This window comes from Antechinus flavipes, chromosome 1, assembly GCF_016432865.1.
Source record: "Antechinus flavipes isolate AdamAnt ecotype Samford, QLD, Australia chromosome 1, AdamAnt_v2, whole genome shotgun sequence".
In the NCBI taxonomy this organism is placed as follows: Eukaryota; Metazoa; Chordata; class Mammalia; order Dasyuromorphia; family Dasyuridae; genus Antechinus; species Antechinus flavipes.
The window spans coordinates 166,400,936-166,427,632 of record NC_067398.1 but is presented as its reverse complement, the minus strand read 5'-3'; the positions used below and the strand labels follow the sequence as shown (position 1 = coordinate 166,427,632).

The 26,697-nt window shown below is 35.7% G+C and overlaps 1 protein-coding gene across 1 annotated transcript in view; it reads right to left on the bottom strand.

Moving 5' to 3' along the window:
- Positions 1–2,517: 2,517 nt before the first annotated feature.
- The window catches only part of CKMT2 (creatine kinase, mitochondrial 2), a 48,941-nt gene continuing 24,761 nt past the window's right edge, over positions 2,518–26,697 (bottom strand). The window contains exons 2-10 of the mRNA XM_051992852.1: positions 23,319–23,490; positions 19,279–19,477; positions 16,810–16,905; positions 14,507–14,728; positions 11,339–11,424; positions 10,015–10,138; positions 6,969–7,103; positions 5,562–5,687; positions 2,518–2,787 (exon numbers count right to left, since the gene is read on the bottom strand). Coding sequence (XP_051848812.1) covers positions 2,668–2,787; positions 5,562–5,687; positions 6,969–7,103; positions 10,015–10,138; positions 11,339–11,424; positions 14,507–14,728; positions 16,810–16,905; positions 19,279–19,477; positions 23,319–23,470 — 1,260 coding nt within the window. The 5' untranslated portion in view covers positions 23,471–23,490 and the 3' untranslated portion in view covers positions 2,518–2,667. The remainder of the gene's footprint in view (positions 2,788–5,561; positions 5,688–6,968; positions 7,104–10,014; positions 10,139–11,338; positions 11,425–14,506; positions 14,729–16,809; positions 16,906–19,278; positions 19,478–23,318; positions 23,491–26,697) is intronic.

Genomic DNA, 26,697 nt, shown 5'->3' with positions numbered 1-26,697 from the left:
CAGCATAGTGTCTTGCCCACATGTTTGCTCAATAAATATTGATTGAGCCTGGATCTTGATAAACAGGAACTGTGAACACATTGTGACTGTTTTAACTGCACAGCATGAGTTTCAACTAGAATGTTATTTACTAGGAGAAAGAAGTCTTCATCCCTTCCTTTTGACTCATCTTCCACATAAAAATCTCTTCCCTTCCTTAATTTTAGGTAAAATTGCCAATGTGTTTATTTCAAAAGGCAAAATGGCAATCTTAAGCCAGTGCTCCAAGCTGGTATGATATCACTCCCCGTGATATTTAGCAGTGACTGAGACAAACAGGATGTACTTGGCAGGGATTTCAATACCTCCATATAAAATGAACGCCACCTCAAGAGCTGTCAAGAAATGGAAGTTGACAAATATAGAGAGTCGTTGGTACTTTTTTTAAAAAAATAAAAACAACATGTTCAGAGAAATGTGATCAAAACCCATGTTCAACATCTTAGATTACCATACTAGCTTTAGAAATAAATTTATTATCCTAGAGGGACAAGGGATTTTAAAAAATTGATTACACTCAAGTTAGAGTAAATAAATACTCAGAAATAGAGTCCAAGAGGAGTTAAATTGTAAATAAATAAATAATAAAATATTATTTGATATCACCCTATAGAAAAACACATTTATTCAATGATGAACCTTTTTGATATTATTATTAAATTCTAAATTATTTCTGGTATTGTCATATGGTTATAAGTCATGAAACACTACAATTCCTAAAGAATAAAAATTGAGATTTATCCGAAGGGCAACAAAGAGGTAGATGATGAACGCTAACATCTGAGGAAATCAGAAAAGGCTTCCTGCAGAAGATAATGCTTAAGCTAGGTCTTGAAGGAAGCCAGAGATTTCATGAGGCAGAGGGAGGGATGGAAGAAGGCATTCAAAGTATGGGGAAAAAGAACAATTTGAAGGCATAGGAACAGAAGATGGAGAGTTGTGCATAAGGGAGAAGAAAGCAAGCTTAGCTGAAAAGTAGTGTGTATGGAGAGTAATAATGTGCCCTAAGGCTTGAAAATGTTGAATGGGATCAGATTGTAGAGAGTTTTAAATGTCAGAGGAATTTATATTTGCTCTTAAAGGTAATAGGGAGCCCCTGGGGTTGATTGAGTGGGGATGTGGCACAGACATTTGTTTTAGGAAAACTACTTTGACAGCTGTGTGGAAGATGAGTTGGAAATGAGAGATGAGTCAGGAAGATTAATCAGGATGTTTTTGAAGCCAGTGTTCTCCCTGTCTTTCTTCATGCATTTGCTGAAATTCCCATTACATTCAAGAAAATTGCTATTTAGGGATGAGAATTCAGTAGTATATTCACCAATCACATTCATTTGGTGATGATACATTCATTACAGATAAGGAAATTTAGACAAAAGGGGATTCAATGATTTACCTAGTCACACAAGTAAGAAGAGTCAGAAGCTAGTTTTGAATTCAAGTCTTCCCAAGTGCAGGCCCAGTATTCTATCCATTCTGCTACCAGCTGCCTTTAAACATTAATAATATTAACATCCTAACAATGATAGCTTTCCTACTCCCTCCCACACCCAACACACATATACACACACAGAGTACACAATTTTGTACTCATTAAGTATTTTTTTTTGTCATAATGATTTGTGTTTGTCTTATTCCTCTACTAAAGAGAAAGGTCCATAAAGAAAAGAACTTTAATTTATCTAAACTTTTCAACTTCCTCAGTGCCTAATCTATATACTGTAAAGGAAGCACTTAGCAAATATTTATTGAATTGAATCATGAGAAATTATTTCATTTAGCATAACACAAACAGTTGCTCAGTTCAGGACAGAATACCAGAATAGTCAAGATTCCTGTTCCAAAGATTTATAGTATTATTGTCTTTTTATGAATGGGGAACAACTTTATGGTATCTCCACAGACCACCCCAAACTATCCTTTCTTTCAAGGTCATAAGCACATCCCAAAGTGCTTTGAAGAACTCTGTGGAAAAGAATTTAAAAATACATGGTTTCCTATGATATCCTACTGAATGTTGGAAATAACTTGCAATACATTTTTCTGAAAACATTGTCCTAAGTGAGCTAAGGAGAAACATTTTCCATTCAGTTGAATATTTAGCATCAAAGTTTGGTGCAATGCTAAAATAAATGCACTTTAGGAACTAATGTAAGCTACGTCAAACAATTTTCATATCCATTGATATTATATCAGTGTCTGATTTTACCAGGTATTCTATATAGCAATTAATAGTCAAAGTCTTGACTTGTGTAACAGCCCTGGGAATAATCACATCTTTGTATTGCATTCTTTGGATAGCATTAAAAATGTTAACATTTTCATTGCCTTAAAAAATCCTCTGCATCCTGCTACATATAATTGAATCCAATTCAATGATTGATTTATATGATTCTCCTTGTTACCATAGTGACTTAGAAAATAAGAACAAAATTGTTACCACTGCTGCAACCCAAAAAACCTCACACATGACAAAGCAGAGAAATTAGGGAGAGTTTATTGTAGTCCTTGACAAGACTTACATTTGTACATTTTCTATAGCTATAGAAACTCTCAGTCTAGAGATTTATTTACGTTTTATTTCTGTCATACCAGCAGACAGAGTTAGGAGAGGGGATGGGGAGGTAAAAATCACTTCCTGCCAAACTGGGGGAGAGGGGGTGGTACTTTGATGTCCTGGCCTCTCTCCAGCTTCTTTTCACAATCCACCAGGTAATTAACTCCATCAATGACGATCTGGACAAGCTCAACCTTCAGAATAAAAAAGATGTACTATTGAATCGCATAAAAAGTACAGGTACAATATTGATCAATACCTTCAAGAGTGGGGTTAAATGAGCACTCTATATTTGAGTTAACAGTGTCCCTTCCCCGAACTCTGTGAGGGTTGGTAGGAAACTTGAGACCTCCAAGCACTGAGAGAGGAGACCTTTGCCCTATCGCCCACCCACCTTCACATCTGCCCCACTGTACCTCCAGTCGCCTGTTCTCTCCAGTTTGTGTCTATCTGGACTGCACGTGTCTGCTTCCATGTTCTCCCTCTCTGTTACACCAAATTTCCATCTAGCTGGTCCCATGGTCTATGTATTTCTCTTCCTGCTCTCTTAAGTCCTTGAACCCCATGTCCCTCTCCCTCTACTAGCACGCAGCCCTCTTCCTGCTTCCTTCCCTTCCCCATGTCCTTGGGTAAATTCATGTTAGGAAAAATTATTTTATGCAGAAGTCTGCAGAACTGTCTATTAGCATAAAAATAGAACTCTCGGGGTGTTTGTATGCATATATGTATATACACACACATATATAACTTTGAGATATTGTATAAATTCCAGCTCCTGTTGTGATTATTTACATATTAGATTTTATTATTACATATTAATTTCTTGGATCATGGCTTTTCTTTGGTAGAACTTTTAGAAATTAGTTTCATATAATTTCTGCTTATTGGAGAGAATTTAAGGATAATAATAATAATAGATATAAAACATTTTAATGTTTGCAAGATATATATGTGTGTATATAGATAAATACATACATGTAAATATATGTTTGTAAATATATATGTATATTGTGTGTATATGTAAATAGATTGATTGATTTATATATATTTGATCCTTGAAGCAACTCTATGGGGTAGGTGCCATAGATATTATTATTCCCATTTAAGAAATGAGGAAACTGAGACCTTGGGAATGTAAGTGACTTTCCATATCTTTTATATAGCTAGTCGGAGTCAGATTGGAAGGATTAAAAAGAAGTCTCTCCTGGCTCCCAGTTCCAGATTCTTTCCACAATACATTACTAGATACTAGATTCAATTAAAGCTTACTGAAGTGCAACTTAATAGGCTTTTAATAATTTCTTTTTATCTTAGTTTCTATATTATTAAAATGTGAAATTTGAAGCAGGTGCTCTCTAAGGTCCCTCTCTTATTCTTAGAGTCAGTGACTTTGTTGGCAAGGCAGCACATGTCTGTAACCTCAGCTCCCAGGGAGTCTGAGTCTGCTGGATTTCTGGAGCTCAAGAATTATGAGCTGCAGGGGGTTAAGCCAATTGGATGCCTGGAGTATTTGACATCAATATGGTGAATTCCTGGAAATCGAGAAAGAGGAGTTGAGGAGAGCCCCCGTTTACCTAAGAAGGAGCAAATTGGCCCAAGCTGGAAAAAGAACTCTGGGATGATTAGCATTGAGATCAAGAACTTGTGCTTTCAGCCTGGGTAAAATATGAAGATCCAGGCTTTAAATTTTTTTTTAAACTTTAAAAGTCTATGGTGATATTTTAATAGTAGTAAAGGATCTCATACTCAGATTTATAACAAATTCTTTCCCATACTTACAGAGGAAAGAACTAGAGAAAAAGGGATTATGTTGTGACATAAAGAACTTAGCTGAGATATTATGAAGAATTAAAAGAGAGACTATAAGATTTTAAACTGTATTGCTTTCTAAAAAGTATTTCCATTTAATTAATTAATTAATTAACTTTTAATTTATGGAATAAAACAACCATTTCTCTAGTTTAATAAAAGAGACGATTACACATGAAACCATAAATCTATTATGTACAACTTGCTATTCCTTTCAAATATACAACAAAATTATCATGTAAATTTAGTTTTTTCCTTTTTTTTCCCCTCCTCCCCTCTCTTGCCCTATAGATAGCTACCATTAGACACAAAGGTGTATTAGATATGTATACACATATATGTATGTGTATATAGCATATGTGTATGTAAATATATATGTATAAGTATATATGTGTGTATATCTGTATCTATATGTATATGTATATGTATAAAATTATTCTATACACCTATTTTTTTCTTTCTCTGGATACAGATAGCATCTTTCTTTATATGTTTTTAATAGCTCATTTGTGTAGTAATGATAAATAAAATAACTTGCTCAAAGATGTTCTTAAAACAATATTGCTGTTACTGTGTAAGCTATATTGTTGATAGAGATTATGGTATCTTTGCTAGGCAAAAGAGGAAGATTTTATAACAAATACAACCTACAAATAATATAATCTCATCTCTCTGATACACTTTATGAATAGCCCAAGGCAGATTGATGAACAAAAAGATTACTCGTGACATGAAGACCAAAATATTTCATTTGTTTCTCTTCCTTCAATTTTAGGTACTATACATACTCCCTGACTTCACATTGGTAAATATAGTCAAATCTTTAGCATAATATATTTCCTATTGCCAGGGTTTATTAGAATAATTTGCTAGTTTATATTGGTGAATGATAATTCTACTGTGAATTTCTTTTTTCTGTTTTTTGCATATTATCATTTTATACAGTATTTAAGTCTCACATTTTTTTATGCCAGAGTAATATCATACAAATGCTGTTTGCTCAGCACTTTACCAAAAAATGGTAACTGTGACCCGGAAAGGAAAGGGTATTGCAAAGAGGCTTGTAATTTTATAATCAAGAATGGAATGTTTGATTTATCTCTATGCTGAGTTAAGCTTTCATATAGTTTGCTTTAAGGAAGTAAGAGAGACATATCACCTCTGATCGACCAATGCGATCTATGTTAGAGATATCATACACGTCTGCAACTGCTGCAGTGTCAACACCACCAGTTCCACGTTTTTGTAGTCTTAGATTCTCCAGGATCTTAGAAAAACGGGGATCCTAGTACAACAGATAATAACTTGTGGTTAACTTGATAAATGTCAAGGCAGATTCACTATTGTTAAAACAGGAATTCCAGAAAAATCCAACAATAACAGATACTCCTAGACTTTTATTTTCCAAGCATCTAGTTTCTCCATATTTAATTCATTGATTGATTAATTTAAATCATGTACCACTTTTCCAATTGTTGAGTAATAATCACATTTTTAGGGTAGGAAGCAATTTTCTATAAACCAACTCAGAGTTAATTATTTTATTCACACGATTAATTTGTTCACACAAGTAATAAATGAATGAATGAATGAGAAAGCATTTATTAATCCCTAACTATGTGCCAAGCACTATTTTGGGGAGGGGGGGAAACACCACATATAGGAAGTTACAGCTGCAAGACAGATACTAAAAATGTCTTATGATCCTGAAGGTACTATGGCAAAAGAGGTGGTAATGGATCTCCTTTAGTATTATTTCCATTAATAAAGCCATATCTATTATTTTATTTGGAATTACCTGGCAGTGCTAAGGACTTTGGTGATGAGAACTTTCTTTTCTAGGTCATTTGTGGCTATGGTGCTTCTACATACTTCTTCCAAAGAGCTGTCATTCTAAAGGATATATTCATGTAGAGGCTGGAACTATGGCCAATGTGGGGACAGAGTGGGAAAGCTACTTTTCTCTAAGACCTTGGATTTACCTACTTATTGGTGAGACCTCTCTGCATAAGGATTTCTCCTTTGAAGGATGATTGGGAATGACTGTAATAATTATTTCATCTAAAAGATTAGGAAATTTTCATATAAAGAGAATATATAAATATAAAGAGAATAAGCAACTTCTTATGGGAAAAAGAATTTTCTGTAGTATAATAAACTAGGATGGGGCTGAAGGTTACTGGTTAATTAGAGATGTCACAATTTAAAATTAATAAGGAAATATGCAAATGAATATAATAGTGACTGAAAAATAACCCACCAGTGAGAAAGCCAGTAAAGAGGATGCATTAGCATCTGTTATTACATTATACTGCCTAAGGACAGCTAAAAACTTTCCATCCAACTTACAGCTGAGACCTGTTATATATATTACCTCCCTCTATTAGAATGTGAGTTATTTAGAAGGTAATCCTCTAAAGAAAATTTGAACCTATAATGTTATGCCCATGTCAGAGATGAAGAAAGAAATTTTTAGAGAAATTATTTTTAAATTATTGGCCACTGCAGTCTATCACAAAAATAGACCCATGCTAGTGAAAGATCTCTGAGTCACTGATTCACATACCTTACTGAGTTTTGGGATTCTCACATGAACACCAGCTCGTAATCCGGTTCCGAGATTGGAAGGACAGGTCAGAACGTAGCCCAGCCGTTCATTCCACATGAACTCCCAGCCTCGACCTTTGATTAATCTTTCCACCTACACATTAAAAAAAATGAACAAATGCAAGGATACAATATGGTCTGTGTTAGGAAAGGTGAAGTTCATTTTAAAGTATCTACCAATGTGCTGTATAAGGTTGATCTAGATGATACTGGGAAAAATATATATTAGACTAGACTAATTATTGACAACAAGCTTAGTATCTATTAACAGTGGGACCCAGCTATCTATAAAAAGCATTCATTCTTAGGAGCAACAAGGAAAAAAAAAAACAATTCAAATATAGCAGAGCCACAGTTAAAATCACACAAGACCTAGCAGCAGCTACGTTAAGAAATCACAGGTCTTAGAACACTATATAATGACTTGTAAAAGAACTGGAATTATGACTGAAAATATCATACCCAAGAAAGTTAAGCATAATCCTAAAGGAAAAAAAAGCAGCAAAAATGGACATTCAATGAATTGCCAGATTGTCAAAATTTTGTTGCAAAAAGATATGAACTTAATAGAAAATCTGACATATCAGGTCCAAGAGAAATCTAAGATAAATATCAAAGATTAATTATAAGCGATTCAATACTATTTATGTTTTATTATATGGCAATATAAATTATATGTGTAAGATTGTCATTAATAATCGATAGTTTGGAAGAGAGATTGGGGTAGATCTGAGCATGATGTGATTCTAAAAAGTAAAAATTATGTAGGAAAAGATAAAAAGAATAATTGTCATATAAATGAGCTATGAGAAGAAAAACTGATTCAGAAAAATTAAATTGGAGAGGAGGACTAACAGATAGTTCTGATAGCCTACTTACAACGAGAATGATCTAAAGAGGTAACAATACATACATACATATATCAGAATGTATATGTATGTATCTATATATACCTAGAAGGATATAAAAGTCTTCTAAATTCAGAAAAAGTAGGCATGGAGGACAGGGATAAGGGAGAGAGAATAAGGAAGAGAATTTTAGAGGAAACCCTAATCATATCACATGAGAACAACATATACATTTAGAAGAGAATAAAAATCTTCTAAATTTATAAAGAAATAAGAGAGGGAGGGAATAGGAGAGGGGTATAGAAGTGTGTTTGGATTCAATAGGAGTGGGATAAGGTGTGAAGATTAATAGGAATGGGCTAAAGAGGGCACAACACATATATTTAGAGGGCTTTAAAGGTCCTCTAAATTCAGATGGAAACAGGAGGATAAGGAGAAAAAGTAAGGGGAAAAGATAAGGGCAGGGTCATTGAAGGGGGGTAGGTTAAATAATAGGAGAGCAAGATAGCAGCTAGAAGTAAAGCAGAGGAGTCAGGAAGGATAGAATATAAGAGATACACACAACATAAAATAAGGATCAGGAGTAAGATTTATTATGTTAAAAAAATCAGAGATAGAGATTATGATCTTAGACAAAACTAAAACTAAAACAGATTTAATCAAAAGAAGAAAAATAGGGAAACTATGTGTCACTCATATCAATCTTATTTTAGACTATTTAAAATAACTAAAAGGTTTAAGGTTGGAATATTGTTGTGGTACAGGAAATAATGAATTGGTAGAGTTAGAAAAATATGATCTATGAAGGATGATGTTATTCACCTTCAGAGAAAGGTCATAGTATGGTCTTAAACAGATGCAAATATATGTATATGTGTATATATGTGTATGATTGTAATTTCTTCATATAGGTATGTGGATATTATATATATCTTTATATATGTGTGTGAGTATTATATGTGTGCACATGTATATATGCACATATACATACACACACATATAACCTATAAAAGAAACCGACAAGGAAGCAAAGATAGACAACTCTGCATACAGTGTGTACTATTTATTAAATAGACTTTTTTAAATTGGAAATTTATTGCTTTATGTTTTGAATATTCTTTTATGTGCTGCTGTTCACATGGCAATTTTTTTCTTTTCCTATTTTGCATTTAAGATCAAAATTTTACAAAATTTAAAAAAGGGAAAAAGTTCTTATTCAATTTAAAGTTGCATTAATGAACTATAATGTCTACTATCTCAGGGACTCTTTAGCAGTCTGGTGAAACTTACAAACCTCTTCTCAAAAAATGTCTTAAAATGCATAAAATAAAAAAAGAAAGCTGTGTAGTATAAAACTGAAGGGTTGAAAGAACTGAAAAAGTTTAGCCTGGGAATAGAAGAAAGCTTAGGAAGGGAATGTGGTACCTACAATTAAATAGTATGAAAAAAAAAAGAGTAGATTAGTTCTGTGTTATTCCAAAGCTCAGACCATGTATCTAAATGTTGAAGTTATAGGGAGATTGATTTTTAACAAAATAAATGGGAAAACTTTTAAAAATGAATATTGCTTCAAAATCCAATGGATTATCTTTCTAAATGATTAGTTCCTCATTAACTGGAGATGCTCAGGCAAAGGTAAAATGATTTACTTTAATAGGGCTGTTTTAGAAGGGATTTCTTTATTGAGTGGAAGATCCTAGGTGCAATCCCTTCCATTCAACAACAATTATAACAACATTTCTTGGGAATTAGAGTGTTAAGAAATCAAATTTTGGCTTTCATAAGATCTCCTAAGGACAAAGGGCTATTATCATCAATGATGATATTCTGTCCTAGGAAGTTGTATTAAACTAATGGGATTTGCCTTTCTTGTTTCCTAGATGAAATTTGCCCAGTCATGGAGATCTCGCTAAAGATTCCTAGAAGTATGAAAAATAAAAATTTAATATTTTAGTATTGTTGTTTTTTGTTTTTGGCAAGGTGATTGGGATTAAGTGACTAGCTTAGAGTTATGCAGCTAGTAAATGTTAAGTATCTGAAGATGAATTTGAATTCAAGTCCTCCTGACTCCAGGGCCAGTGCCCTATCCACTGTGCCATCTAGCTGCCCTGAAAATTTAATAATTTAAATATTTATTATTTAAAATAACATTATTACCTCTTTCAATCCACGACAGAATCGCTCAAATACTCTTTTCATATTTCCCCCTTTTTCCATAGAGATTACCCTGGTATGATCTTCCTCATTAATCCAGATGAGGAAAGTCTTGTCATAATTGTGCCTAATAAGAAAAAGAAATTTAAGACTTGTGTTGTTTTATTTCAAACCTATGAACAATCCCAGTTTGTCTCAGCAAGTTGATTGCTTCCTTTAAACTTCCCTCTTTCCTGGAAGGCCCTAATCTTTCTTAATTGTGCTTGCACAAGGGGCACAAAATAAAGTTCTCTTGATAGGGCAAAGAAGAAGAGCTATTGAAACCCTTCATGATTTCATTCTTCTGCCCACCAGGAGCATCCCACCTTCTCCTCAGAGCATTATGGCCACAGTTTGACTGGAGCACACCTATTTGCTGTTGCACTAGAAATGACATTTACTATTCTAACTGGACCTGCTGCTAAGAGAAGAAGGTGAAAGAAAGTGGAAATTTCTGGAAAAAAGCATTCTCCCAGAATCTCAGAATGTTCAGGATACAAAAAATGCAAAACACAAATCTTACACATATGTGTTACCTGGTACCTGCTTGGGGTAATTAGTTTAACATGGTGCTTTGTACTTTCCCCTCATTTATAAATGGCTCATTTATAACAGACCAGGGTGAATGAATAAAATTAGACACTTAAGGAAGGAAATTGGCCAAATTGGCCAAAATAAGAATGATTATAAGTTTGATAGCCACTTTTCTTAGGATAAGCTTTATTGAAGGTTTTCTGGGGGGGTGGGTTTGGCTTCACTTCGGTGCAAATTTATTGATAGTAATTGAAATGTTCCCAATTTCTTTTCATATTCTTGATTCAAGTTTGGTAGCCACTTCTTTTAGGGTGAGCTTTATCAGAATTTCTTGCTTCACTTTAGTGCAGACTTATTAACAGTAATCGGAATGTTCCTCATTACTTTTTCATTCTTGCTCTAGACACATTCCATGAAAATGACTCAAAGGGAATAAAGTACCATAAAGGGAGTAAAGTGCCATAAAATAGGTGCCTTCCACACCTGGATCACCTTTTTTCCCCTTCAATTTTTGTAGCAATGTTTCTCATGCAGAATACATGCAAACCAAATCAATTTCCTTCACTTCATGGAACCATCACAATACTTACAAACGCACACACAGTCTCTCAAAATCTGTTTTCTCAATTTAGCTGAAGCTGAGCATGCTATGAACTGCAGAGCACAATAGTTGCAAGGTTAGGATAAGCCAGGTGATCTATGAAAAGATCCTTTACACATAAAACACATGTATTTAACACAGTATGTGCCGTACCAGATTCCTCTGGCATCTGGCCAGTCTCGGGCCATCCCTGCACATGTTAGCAATGGAGATACTGGCTTATCGAATAGAAAGTGATCCTGCAAGCCAAAATGTACATGAGAGAGAAAGAAGGTTGAGAACAAGCAAGGCAAAAAATGCTTTTTCCTTCCAATTCCTCAGATCTGAAAGGTTTATCACTAGTTTATCTTCCTCCTTCCACCCTCTAAATGTATCTTGACCTCCTTCTTTTTCTCTATCTACCCTTGGTAATCTAATTCACTTCCATAGTTTCCTCTATCACTTCTATGCAAATGATTTCCAAATTTATTCATTCAGAACAATCTTTTTTTCCCAATATTTTCCCAAATTTCTGGCTGCCTAGTGAATATGTGACCCAAATGTCCTCTGGACACTTCAAACTCAGCATGGATCAAACCAATCCCATCTTCCCTATCCTTGTTTCTTTATAGTCACCTAGTCTCCAATTGTCTTTTATTATTCTTTTTTTCCTCACTATGATTAACCAGTTACCAGTTGTGAGTTTTGATGACTCTATGGTATTTCTTGTACCCATCTCCTACCAACATCCTAGCTCAGACTATCATAGCTTACATAGACTATTGTAGTGGCTTCCTAGCTGTCCTGACTGTCTCTACTCTCTTTCCAACCCATTCTGCATATAGCTGCCAAAATAACCCTCTATACACTCAAGTCTGACCCATGTTACCCTCCTGCTTAGCTTTCATCTCACATAAACTCCAAAAAACTACTCATACCTAATACAGATTTCTTCCAAGTCTCATCTATTGAAATCTTTCTCTTTCTCCGAAGTCCAGTAGTTATGTCACTTCCCCTAGGAAGTTTTTCCTATCTCTTTATCCCACCTCCCCCTGCCCAGTAGAAAATTTTCTCTTCTTCCTCAGATTTTCTTAAAGGACAGTGATTAGATTTTTTTTAAAGGGAGGGTTTCATAAAAGCCTTTATTAATTTTAAGAAGCTGTTGCATGTTCTCATCCTGGCCTGGTTCCTGCTGAATCATTAAATTATTCATGTGAGTTCCAATTGGCTATATTTCTTGTGAATCCAGATCAGAACAATGAACATTCTTCTTGCTCTTTCTAAGGTATTGGAACAGAGGAGGTGGGCAGCTGGGAGAGAGGGATCTTTTTGGTGATGGAAGAAAAAGTAGGGAGTTCTTAAGGGTAGCATCTTTTTACAAGGCACAAACAGGGACAATATTGGAACAAGACCCTTTATTGGCAGAGGAGAATGTTTCAGAAGATCCTGCAGCTGCTGAGGCAGGATAGAGAGTACAAAATGCCAGAGATGAATCCCCTTTCCCGGGGATATTTCTTGATGTATGGGATGTCTGTCTCTTGTTGCTCCAGTTCTTGTTAGGTGAATGTCAAAATTTAAGATCATGATCCTGAAATCCAAACCCCAATTAAACAAACAAACAAACACCTTAATACCTTAAGCTGCTGGTCTCCAGAGTGGGATTGGGACCTCCTAGTGACCATGACCTTACCCAAGAGGCCTGGCCCACAATCATTTAGAGGGTGAGAAGGTGAGTCACATCCCACCCTTTCAGTTATATCCAATCATGGGATTTTCTCCAATAAAGCTTCCATACTTCACCACAGCCCACAGTGGAATCATCCAAATTCCCTTTTTCTGAGCCTCCCATCATCTCCTTATAGCAGTTCTAATCTAACTACTGCCAAGCACCCCTAGCAGCAATTATGCAGGTGCCGTGGGAAAATTCTACTTCTTTCTCCCAGCATACCCATATCCCTGCTTCACAGATCACCTTGAGGTCTTGCAGGAGCCCTTTGAAGAGTGAAATAGTTATCAGAGAATAAGAGGCCTGCATTCTCCATTTTCATTTTGTTTGGCTCAGAGGATAATCAAGTATGCCTGGATTGTGACAGATTTCAGTATCTCTATCTTTCAAGCCAAACTTAACCCTCACCAAACTTCCCTATAAGTATCCTTCTAGTCACCCAGGTTTACAACTTCAGTGTCAACTTTGACTCATTTTCCCTCACTCTGTATATATTCAGTCAGTAGCCAAATCTTATTAGTCTAATATTTTAATCTTCTATTTGTCTTATTTCTCTTTATTCACAAAGCCACCATCACCAACTTAGTTCACACCCCAATTTCCTCTCTGTTGGTGTTTTACTATAGCCTTTATAATGGTCTCTTTCCCTACAATCTCTCCCCTCTTCAATCCATCCTCCAGATAGCCACCATTGTGATTCTCTTTAAACATAGATCTAACTGTGACTCAACTTCTCAATAATCTTCATTGGCTCCTGATTGAATGAATAATCCTCAGGTGATATATGATTTTTTTAATCTCCTTTTAAAATGTCAATTTTTGTGTATAAATTTTATAATAAGCCTTATGATAGTAACTTATAAATAAATCTACATTTACTGGAATATATTTACAAATGTTTTACAGCTAATCATTTTGCATAATCCAAAATTTTGAAGTTTCTAACGGCCATTAAGATCTTATCATTTATTAGTTTTCTCCACTAAAGTTTGACTCTAATGCCTCATCACAACAAAGAGGTGACCCTGGGTTCTCCAAAGTGGTTCATGACTAGAGTAACTTTGTCAGGTCCTGTTAAGTGAAAAAGATTGTGAGTAGAAACTTGGTGATAGTCTGTGCATCTGCTGTCAGGATCAGCTGTCATTTGGAGAAGCTTCTCACCAAATTAATGGTTCACAGCAACCACAACCACAACATCTCATGAAGACTGTCTGAAAAGATAATTCAGGGTTGCAATCTGCATAGGTGAAAGAAATACATACCGTCATTGGCCAAATCATGAATCCTCGAAGGATACTTGTCCATAGTACATTTTCATCTCTGAGCAGTTGGGTTGTAAAACCATATCTTTACTCCTTTCCCTAAACTCAATATACTTAAGATTTATGAGAAATACTTAAGTGTCCAGAGTCTTTATTTTATTTTTATTCTGAGAACAAGGCAGTGGTAATTCTGCCTTCTCATTATCTCTCTCTGGGGTGGATTGGCAACCTCCCTCAGTTTTGGACAGGGCTATCTGGGTACCGGAAAAGCTACAGGAAGGAGAGATAATGAATTACAATGATATCAAATGTATAAAATTGCCACCTCCTACACCCCTACCCTGGGTTACTCACATCAATGAGCTGTTGCTGTTCCTGCTCAGTCATTTCAGTCAGCTTGTAATATTTCCCAGCCAGGTCTCCCTTGAGCCCTTCCAGGGCTGTGATGGCGACATTTTCCACCTCTCTTCTCTCTGCCCGGGAGCAGGCTGGAGGCAGGCTAAGTCCACGGATACTACGTCCTGTGCGGACTCGGGATGACAGAACGTAGCGCTCATCAAACTGCCCATGGGTGATCTAAACAGAAGAAAGACAGTGTCTCCAACGCACCCTCAGCTCACAGTACCCAGAGGGCTCATTATAGTCCCATGCTAGATTTTCCCATTCTGCTTGTTTCCTTCCAAAGGGTGTAGCTTAACTTTCTACTCTTTTTGTGGATCAAGGTTTACAGCCAATATCCCTTGGATACCATAACAATTGGATTGTTGGATCAACTTGATGAATGAGTTTGTTCAAAAGCTTTTAGAATACTAGCACATTGGAACAGCCTTTGAGGTTTGAGAGGTACATTTATAACAAACACACAAGTATTTTAAACTTCAAATGGGCCTGAGATCTTGTCAACATGGCCACTTCTCAACTAATAGAGATCACGATTTATCCACTCATCCTATTTTCAGTGATTTTTAGTTATGTTCTTCTGTAAATATTACACAAGGGATCCACTCATCATTTTAAGGGCTTTCTAGTTCTTATAATGTTGTGTGAATAGCATTGGACCATATGGGCAGCTAGGTGGGACAATGGATCGAATCCTGGGCCGAAGATATGAGTTCAGTTCCACTCTCAGGCCCTTTTTAGATGTATGACCCTGAAAAAGTCACTTAACTTCTATTTGTCTCAGTTTCCTCAAATGTAAAATGGGGATAATAACAGCACTTACCTTGAAGGATTGTTGTAAGGATCAAGTGAAATATTTATAAAGCAATTAGTATGATGCCTGATACTCAGTAGACACTATATGAATGCTTACTCTGTCCCCCAACTTTAGCTATTCCTCAGTCTTTCCATACGCGACCCATCATCTTTCCTATTATTCTTTTCTCTAATTACTGCTTTGGTTAGTCAACTGGTATTTATCAAATTACTTTGTGCCGAGCACTGTGCTAAGCAACGAAGACACAAAATTGCACAAAAGGCTTTAAATAATGGATAGCAAATTAATAGAATTCATAAGGACTAGTAAAAGATATATAGTTTCAAAAAAGCTTAAATAAACTAATTCACAAGAAAACTAAAGATATGTGTGTGAATAGAACATATCCTTAAATGAAATGTATCCTAAATATAAATGTTTAGAATCCATGTCAATAGAGCTTCATCATTTGAAACTCTTTTCATATAGATCTTCCTTGACCCTTACAATAACTCTGGGAGATAGATAGGACATTTATTATTTACTTCATTTTACCAATAAGAATGTTAAAGTTAATAGCGGTGATGATAATTATACAGTCTTTTTTATTATAGCTTTTTATTTACAAGATATATGCATAGGTAATTTTTCAGCATTGACAGTTGCAAATCCTTTTATTCCAACTTTTTCCCTCCTTCCCCGCACCCCTTCCTCCAGATGGCAGGTTGACTAATACATGTTAAATATGTTAAAGAATTATACAGTCTTTATACAGCACTTTAAGATTTGCAAAATATGTTAATGCATTATCTCATTAGAACTTCACAGTGATATTTAGATTATTTATAACCATTTTCCAAAGGGGAAAATTGTGATTCAGAGTTTAAAGATTTGCCCTAAGTCTCACAACTGGTAAATATATGAAGCAGGATTTACACCTAGATCTTCTAGCTCTTACTCATCCCTTACAATACCCCTGAGGCCATCCTCCCTCCTATTAAGTGTCAGGGCCAATGGTATATAGCAAGGAAGTGTCAGAAATGAGACTCACATAAGATCTTCTCTGTGTTAATCTCATGTTTTTTCTGATACCACAGAACTTCAAGGAGATACCTACAAACATGTTCTTGAGTGTCCCTCTCAAACATATGAAAGAGAGCTGCCTTTCTTTGTATCTCCAGTACTTAGCACACTGCTTGGAACATAGTAAGGACTTAAATGCTTGTTGATTGACTGACAGAGTGAATGGAACATAGGCCCAGGTCTGATTCAGGCCCATTAAATGGCATTCAAATGCAGGGATTGTTCTATTTCTTCAGGTCCCTATGTGATATATGACATAATAAAACACAACCCATCCCACCCCACCCCCAAAAAATCAATCTCCAAAAAACCCCTTCAACTCAACTCATCTACACTGTGGGAAAGTGAAACATGGGGGCAAGAGCTGGATGGAACATACCTTGGATGCATCCAGGTCAGTATGGTGCTTCATCACTGTTGGGTCATAGCCATTGTGTCTTAGCTTAATGACTGGGTCAAAAAGCTCTGCAAAAACCTGTGTAGGGGAAAGGATATAAGATTAGCAGTCATTTTTCCATTGTCCCTTTACCCAGAGGCTGATACAAAGAAGACCATCTGTTTAGAAAGGATCCTTTTCCTCCCTTGAAACTCTGGGCTTTTGATATTGCTGTTTGTCCTTTACTCTCAAAGAGGACCAGTAACATCAGGAAAAGTTCTTTTCTAAGTAGAATTGTCTACATTTGCCTCTACCATCTCACCACACATTTATTCTTCAGGTTCTTGCAGTTCAATTTTTGTCCTCATGACCAATGATGTTCCAATTAACAACTCCAGTGACCTGTATTCATTCTTTACTCTTCTTGATCTTTTTACATCACTTGGTCATCTCTCCTTTCTTGATAGTCTCTCTTCTTATAACTTTCCTGATCCCATATTTTCATGCTTTTCCTATTTTTCATCACTCCATTTTCTTTCTCTCTTCTGACTCATTTATTTATTTATTTATTTTACTCTTTAGTATAGCTATCTCCCAAGTTTTGCTACTGCCTTCTTTTTTTCTTTCCTTTTATATTCCCCTTTGGGGATGTCATCCTCTTCTATGAATTTAGTAAAAATATCTCTATATTTAATTCTCCATAAGCAATATCTTACTTATCCTTGAGATCTAGTCTTCCTTTTCCAGTCATTAGTAGATCGCTCTACTTGGATGTCCCTCCAAAATTTTAAATTCATCATATCACATACTGAACATAGTCTTTGTCCCCAAACACCTCTTTCCCCAACTCCTCTATTTTGGTGATGACATCACCATTCACCTATTTCCTCAACTTCTTCAGCTAGAGTCAACTTTGATTCTTTTCTCTCCTTATCTCCTACCCATCAGAATCTTAGATTTTGACTCTAAGTCCTCTGCTTTGAGAAATGAGCTTTTGCCTTTTTTTTGCTCAGGCAAGTCTTTTCTCACCAACCCCTTCAGATCCACATAATGCCAGCATCCCTTTTCTCTCCATTAATCCTTCATATGTTGTTTTCTCCCCATTAATCCTTCATATGTTGTTTTCTCCTGTTAAAATATAAATTCCTTGAGAACAAGTATTCTCTTGCTGTTTGTATTATCTCCCATGTTTAGCATAACACCTGTCACATAGTAAACATTTTATAATGATCTATCTATCTCAGCCAATAAGTATTATTAAGTACAAACTATGTGCCAAGAACTGTGCTAAATGCTAGGGATACAAAAAGAGGCAAAAGACAGTTCCTACCCACTAAAAGCTTACAATTGAATCCTCTCTCTCTCTCTCTCTTTCCCTCATTCCTCCTATACAATCAGTTGATTGTCAGTTCTACTTTCACATTATTTCTTCTATTCATCTCTTAACTTCTAATTCCTGTTATAATCATCCAAGGTTAAGCCTTTATCATGTCTGACCTAATTTAATATATTATGTATCTTATAATAACTTTCCTATTCCAAGTTTATCTCTTTTGCAAACATTTCACACCCAAATCATTTTCCTAATATAATGTTCTGATCATTTTACCCTTTTACTTGAAAAACTTCAGGGTCTCAAAACTGTTTATAAATCAATGTTTGAAGTTCTTCTTATTCTGGCATTCAATGAACTCAATCTTTATTCACAAACACATTTCTTGTCTAATTTATTATTTCTCTTTTAAATGGCTCTTTCCAACCAAGTTGGATTACTCAGTGTCCCTATTCTTGTTTTGCTCTTTCTAATCGCTAAGCCTTTGCTCACACTATCCCTTACTGTCTAGAATGGACTCCATTGTCCTCCTTCTTTCCATGCCTTAAAATTCCTTTTTCTTCAAGGTCCAAGTCAGATACCATTTCCTCCATGAAGCCCTCTCTGGTCACCTTGCTAAAAGTGTTTTTTTTTCCTCCTTAGATATCTCATTAACACCTGTCTGAACCTCTATTTTTCACTACTTATAACACAGTTTTTTGTATGCATTTCTTGTACCCCTTATTAGATTATGAGATCCTTAGGAGGTGGGTCTGTCTTATTTAATTTTATATCTCTAGGGTACAGACAAGTACCTTTGGTATGATAGGTGCCAAGTAAATGTTAGCTGAATGGAATTGACAAAAATCATACAACTTAGACATGAAATATATTTCTCAGCAGGAGGAATGCTATTCTGCCTTCAGTAAATGAAATACAAACTGTAGGAATTATAGATTACATCTTCCAGAATATTGTTGTATATAGCTCATCCCTTTGAGAAGTAAAGGGAAACTAGAATTATCTGCCCAAATCATTCTAAAGATCCTCTCTGGTGCTGTGAGATCCAAATGCATCCTTCTAATTGCCTTCAAGTAGAATGAGGAACTGATCCGTTAGCCCTTTAGCAGCTTCTTGGGGCAAAAAACCAACAGAATTACCTCATAAGATTCCTCATCGCCAGCAACCATGCCTACAGTTTTAATGAAGGGATGGCCAGGATTGTCCACACCAGTCTGGATACACTGGTCCAAGGTGTAGCCATTGGGAGTCATCTTGTCCCGAAGCCTAGCATAGATGCCTGGTGTGAGACACTCAGCCATGCAGTTGTTATGCTTGCGTAGGTCAGGATAGTCTGCACTACAGAAAGAAAAAGATACAAACTTTAAGTGGGGATGCATTTTGGGAACCATTTCCTGGTTTGGGTGACTCACAAATAAGAAAAGGGTTGAGGGGGAGAGGTATTGAGAGTAGGAATCAGCATTTGCCCATAATCCATTTTCCTACTGTTTTTCAGAAGAGCATTTGCATAAAGCACAGGGAATATTTGACTGCCAACTGCTCAGGAAAAAAAAAAAATGAATCCAGGAGAATTAAGGTTAAAAACACAAGTAGCTCAAATGTATTATCAATCATGGAAAGAAATTGATGATTCTCAAAAAAAAAAAAACCAATATTGTACATAACAACAAGAAGATTATGTGATGATCAATTTTGATGGATGTGATTCTTTCCAACAATGAGGTGATACAGGCCAATTCCAATAGACTTGTGATGAAGAGAGCCATCTGCACCTGGAGAGAGGAATTTTGTGAATCACAACATAGTTTTTTCAACTTTGTTGTTATTGTTTGTTTGTTTTCTCATTTTTTTCCTTTTTGATCTGATTTTTCTTGGGCAGCATGATAAATGTGGAAATATGTATAGAATTATACATATTTAACCAATATTGTATTACTTGCTGTCTAGGGAAAGGGAGTGAGGTAGCAAAGGGAGAAAAATTTGGAACACAAAGTTTTGCAAGGGTGAATGTTGAAAACTATCTTTGCATGTATTTTGAAAATAAAAAGGTATTTAAAAAAAAAGATGGTTGTGTTTGAAGAAACCCATTGTTGTGAGCTAGATGCTGTATTTCCAAAGACAAAAACACAAGGGAAGAGAGAACAACAACACAAAAAGAAATAAAAATTAATTAACATTATATGCCATTTTAAAATCTTGTCATTAAAAGTATTAGAGTTCCAGAAATATTAGCTAGAACATTATACTAAATACTTTGCATATATAATCTCATTTGATCACAAACCAACATTGTGAGTTAGTTAGAACAATTATAACCTGATGGGATTTAGTGCCAGGTTGCCTTTTTTGAGCTGAAATGTGACATTACATTTATCCCTATTAAAATCATCTTTTTATCTTTTATATATATTTTATATCATTCCAGACTGTTGAAATCTCTTTGGGATTCTAATTCAATCATCCCATGTATTTGCCACATCTATTCTTCCCACCCTCACATAATCTGTAAACTGGATAAGTGTCCCAACTATACAAATTATTCATAAAAATGTTCAAGAGAACAAGACCAAGGAGTGATTTGTGTAGCATTTCTAGTGAATTTAACCCTCCTTAAATCTACTAGTCTACTTATCATCATTATCATAAGCTTTGTAAATATTATCTCATCTGAGTTTTATACCAACTGTAAGAGATAGATACTATTCATATCTCTATTTTACTAGTGAGGAAATTGAAGCAGACAAATATTAATTGACTGGTCCAAGATCATACAGCCAATAAATGTCTGAGTCCTATTATACAGCCAGTAAGTGTTAAGTAGTGGTCTGAATCATTAAACCAGTTCTGGATCTATCTATTTGATTATCTAGCTTCTTAATCTTTTTTTTTTTAACTGAGATTTGTGACTACAATTGGGGTCTCATAACTGAATGTGAAGGCTATGAAATTATGGTTCATTAACAGTAAATGTTTGATTTGTTTACTTATTTTATATATGTGGGGGGTCACATAAAAGTTTCTCAGGTAAAAAGAGGTCACAAGTTGAAGAAGCCTCTAACCTCTACATCTTGTCAACAAATATTTTAGGAGAGACTCAGCTCAGTGTTTTACTGAAATTCAGGTAGACAATTTCTGTGGTGTTATCTTGATTCATTTTTAAGTATTATAAGGATTCTCATATGGAAAGGGGTATTGAATGCAGCCAGCTATGGGATGACCAGGCTTCAGCCTTTGAATCACCCAATTGCCGGAGGACACTTGTCCAAAGTAGCTTTAAAAAACCAGCTTAAAAAAAAAAACTACAAAAAATTGATTGTACCTGGAGCTCACTGTTTTGACCTGATGCTACCATTCTTCAGCCTCCCCAGTCTTTAGGTATCTTAACCTTACTGCTTTTGCTCCTTGGAGGCCCTCCTAATCTCTGGTGCTATGTGCTGTTGTGTATTTTCCTTTGCTTTAATTAAAGTCCCTTTTTGTTGCTACCAAAGATACTTCTCAGTAACATAAGGATTTCAGTTGACAATGGATGGAATTTGTTCTGTTTGCCTGCTGAGAATGAGACAAGGAATGATAGGCAAAAATTGGAAAGAGTCATATTTAGGCTTGATGTAAAGAGAACTTCACACACATTAGAATTGTTCTAAAGTGAAATGGGCTGCCTTGAGAAGCAGCAGATACCTCCTCATTGGAGGTCTTCAAGTCCTGGATCAGCACTTGTTGGATATTAATCAATCAATAGGTACTAACTAAGCACCCACTGTCTACACACCAGGTACAATATTAGATGCTGGAAACACAAAGACAAAAGTGTAACAATTCCTACCCTTGAATTTATAGAATATATGTTTTAGAGAGTATTTTTCAGGTAGATGAGTTAGGCTAAAAAGGGTATTCTTATATTTCTTTGTGTCCTGGACCCCTTTAGCAATATGGAAAATCCTATAGACCTCTTCTCAGAATAATCTTAAATACATAAAATAAAATACATAGGGCTATTAAACTACAGTTATTGAAAAAAAATTAAGTTTTTTTTTCATTATAGCTTTTTATTTACAGATTATATACATGGGTAATTTAACAGCATTGACAATTCCTAAACCTTTTGTTCCAATTTTTCCCCTCCTTCCCCCCACCCCCTCCCCCAGATGTCAGGTTGACCAATACATGTTAAATATGTTAAAGCATAAATTAAATACAATATTATATTTTGCTGTACAAAAAGAATCGGATTTTGAAATAGTGTACAATTAGCCTGTGAAGGAAATCAAAAATGCAGGCAGACTAAAATAGAGGGATTGGGAATTCTGTGTAGTGGTACATACTCATTTCCCAGAGATCTTTCACTGGGTAGCTGGTTCAATTCATTACTGATCTAATGGAACTGATTTGGTTCATCTCATTGCTGAAGATGGCCACATTCATCAGAATTGATCATCATATCGTATTGTTGTTGAAATATATAATGATCTCCTGGTCCTGTTCATTTCATTCAGCATCAGTTCATGTAAGTCTCTCCAAGCCTTTCTGAAATCATCCTGTTGGTCGTTTCTTACAGAACAATAATATTCCATAATTTTCATATACCACAAAAATTTAAGTTCTTAGACCTCAGATTAAAATCACTAGCATGAATTGAGTACTGAGGTCTCTTCCAAATTTGAAATGTTATAATTCTTTTTTTTCTAAACATATTTCCATATTTGTCATGTTGTACAATGAAAAAAAAAAACAGATAAAAAGGGAAAAAACACAAAAAAGAAAAAGATGAAAATACTATGCTTCAATCCACATTCAGTCTCCATAGTTCTCTCTCTGGATGTGCATGGCAATTTCCACCCCAAGTCTATTGGAATTATCTTGGATCACTGAAATGCTATATTTCTGTGGTATCCATGTTAAAAAAAAAAAGGTTCTCTGGCATGCCTGCCTTATAATTCAACTCAATTATGGAAGAGCACATCTTTGTTTATTTGTATCCTTTGTGGAACTGGCCTGTAGTGCCTTCCATACAATAGACATTGGAATGTTTCTTATTTGATCATTTTTAAGAGCAGGGCAAGACTAGGAATTTTCATTCCTATAAAACCACCATCCCCACCACATAACAGTTTTCTGGCACTGAGAAGCTGTCACTGACTCTCACATGAAGTTATTTTTTAAGGCAAGGGAAATTATTTACCTTGCAGGAAAGAGCCTGGTCCTTTCCTGAGCATGAGCACTCACACTCTGCTGATTCAGCAGGTAGCTACCTGTTAAGGCACCAGTGCCAACAGTAGCCAAGAACAGGGAGGCACTTCGGCCAGTTAGAAACCGAGAGAAGGCACTGGCCATCCTTCTTCTTGGGAGATTGCCTAGATAGAAAAAAGAAGTGTGGTTGGATAATGGCACTAGATGACCTTCATTACTAAACAGAAGTAAATGACAGCTTGTAGCAAGATTCATTTTTCTTATGTATTATAGAGGAAGATTAGAACAAAGGCCTTTGGAGCACAACTTTAGAGAATCTAATGGATAGAGTGCTCTGGCATCCCCCCTCATACCCATTTAGTCAGCAATGCTAGACAGAGGCTTTGATATCACAAATTAAAAAGCAGTAATCACATGGGACTTTGCTTCATTGCTGATATCTGAAAACGATTCTCTCAATCTTGAAGACAAAAGAATTAATGAAATCTAGAAAGATAAATGGGCAAGTTCTTAAAGTTACTGCTTATAATGAACAAGGTATAAATGTTAATGAGTGTGCTTTAATAAAGAGAGAAAGACAGACAGAGACAGAGAAACAGAGGGAGACAGAGAGAAGGAGAGAGAGACAAGAGAGAGACAGAGAGAGAAAGAGAGAGAAAGAGACAGAGAAGAGGGGAGAAAAAGAGGGGAGGGAGAGAGAGAAGGAAGGAGAGAAGGAGGAAGAAAGAGAGAAAAAGGGAAAGAGAGGAGGAGAGAGGGAGAAAAGGGAGTGGGCTTTTTTCTGTGCATGTCCTGGAAGTAAGTTAAATGTTTATCTTCTTAGAGATATCATAAACTTTTCACATCAATGGCTGGCAGCAGAACAGCTATCACTTTTTTCTATTCCTCTCCATGCCAGACCTAATGATGTAGTCAAGATCATTTTATCCCTGGATGGCTTCATGAGAAAGTATTATAGTACAGTAGGGAGAAAGATGGGCTCTAGAGTTAAAGTATCCAAATTTGAATTGTACCTCTGATACTTTGTGTGATCTTGAATGATACACTTAATTTTCTGAATTTCCATTTCCTCTACTGGAAAGTGAAAGTGAATGGCTAAGATCCCCAAAATCCCTTTCAAGTTTGTTTCAAGTATGTTCATGAACCTATGACATATCAACATTGTTTTTTATTGGTTTCTACACATTTAAAAAAGAAAGTAGCTACTCTTCCCTTACAAAACTTCAGAGATGCTTTCATCTCTTGGTCAGTCAACAAGTATTTATTAAATGCTTACTATCTGCTAGGCACTCAACTAAGTTCCAGTTTCCGCCTTTCCAAAAGAAGGGTGTTGAACTGTGAGATGGAGCAGCTTTACAAATCAAGTTTTGTAATCCAGAAACTTCCATTTTACCAGGAAGTTTGTCCTTATATCTAGTAAGATGTTGAATTGGTAACTTGATGGTTTCAAGTAGCTCAGCTTGGCATGAAGCCTTAATGCCTCATTTCTCACTCTCTGACACTGTCACTACCCTAGTATAGGTCTTCATCACCTCATGTCTGATTCCCAGCCTCAAGGTTCTTCTCATTTTAATCCATCCTCCACAGATCTGACAAATTGATCTTAAAACTCATGTTTTAAGTATTTGTTAATATCCATTTATGATTTTTTTTGTATTTAAATTGTGTACATTTTGTGGTAAAGGAAACAAATAGCTCTCTTATACCTGATATTTACTACTTTTCTTACACAGTGAGTGTCATTCTTTTTTTTTTTTTTTTATAAATTTTATTTTATTTAATAATAACTTTGTATTGACAGAATCCATGCCAGGATAATTTTTACACGACATTATCCCTTGCAATCACTTATGTTTCGTTTTTTCCCCTCCCTCCCTCCTCCCCCCCCCCAGGATGGCAAGCAGTCCTATATATGTTAAATATGTTGCAGTATATCCTAGATACAATACATATTTGCAGAACTGAACAGTTCTCCTGTTGCACAGGGAGAATTGGATTCAGAAGGTAAAAATAACTCGGGAAGAAAATCAAAAATGCAAATAGTTCACATTCATTTCCCAGTATTCCTTCTTTGGGTGTAGCTGTTTTTGTCCATCATTTCTCCAATGAAACTCAGTTAAGTCTCTTTGTCAGAGAAATCCACTTCCATCAGAATACATCCTCATACAATATCGTTGTCGAAGTGTATAATGATCTCCTGGTTCTGCTCATCTCACTTAGCATCAGTCCATGTAGGTCTCTCCAAGCCTCTCTGTATTCATCCTGCTGGTCATTCCTTACAGAGCAATAATATTCCATAACATTCATATACCACAATTTACCCAGCCATTCTCCAATTGATGGGCATCCATTCATTTTCCAGTTTCTAGCCACTACAAACAGGGCTGCTACAAACATTTTGGCACATACAGGTCCCCTTCCCTTTTTTAGTATCTCTTTGGGGTATAAGCCCAATAGAAACACTGCTGGATCAAAGGGTATGCACAGTTTGATAACTTTTTGGGCATAATTCCAGATCGCTCTCCAGAATGGCTGGATTTGTTCACAACTCCACCAACAATGCATCAGTGTCCCCGTTTTCCCGCATCCCCTCCAACATTCATCATTATTTTTTCCTGTCATCTTAGCCAATCTGACAGGTGTGTAGTGATATCTCAGAGTTGTCTTAATTTGCATTTCTCTGATCAATAGTGATTTGGAACACTCTTTCATGTGAGTGGTAATAGTTTCAATTTCTTCATCTGAAAATTGTCTGTTCATATCCTTTGACCATTTATCAATTGGAGAATGGCTTGATTTTTTATAAATTTGAGTCAGTTCAGTGAGTGTCATTCTAATAAAGATTTTATCAATCTCTCTTGAATAAAAGTATTTTTTGGTTAAACTTCATTTTAGAGATTTTTTTCCTAGAATTCTAGAATGGGGGAACTGAGTCAGAGAATGCAAGAAACACCTTTCCTCCTTTCTCTGGGATCAGGGTCCTCAAGAATTGAGCTCATTTTGGAATGAATCCAAAAGCAGGGTCCCTTGTGGGAGCATGGTTATCTGGGCTGCAGAGGACCCTGAGGTTAAAGTCCTTTTCCTACAAGAACCACCTGAATCTAGCCCAAGCTCACACAGGAACTAAACAAATTCTTGCAAACAGGACTTAATTTTTCCTCGTGACTGAACTAAATCCTTATTGTAGATTTTGTTAAGTGAGAATCTTTCACTTTCCCTTTCAAAAATGTAGTATATTAAAGTTATGCCTATAAAACTACATCGGGATAAAAGCACTTCATCTTTCTGACAATTCCACCACCTTTGGGACTTTCCCTGTTTGAGAATATGCTCCAGACTCTATTTAAATACTCTCTGTAGCTGAAACTCTC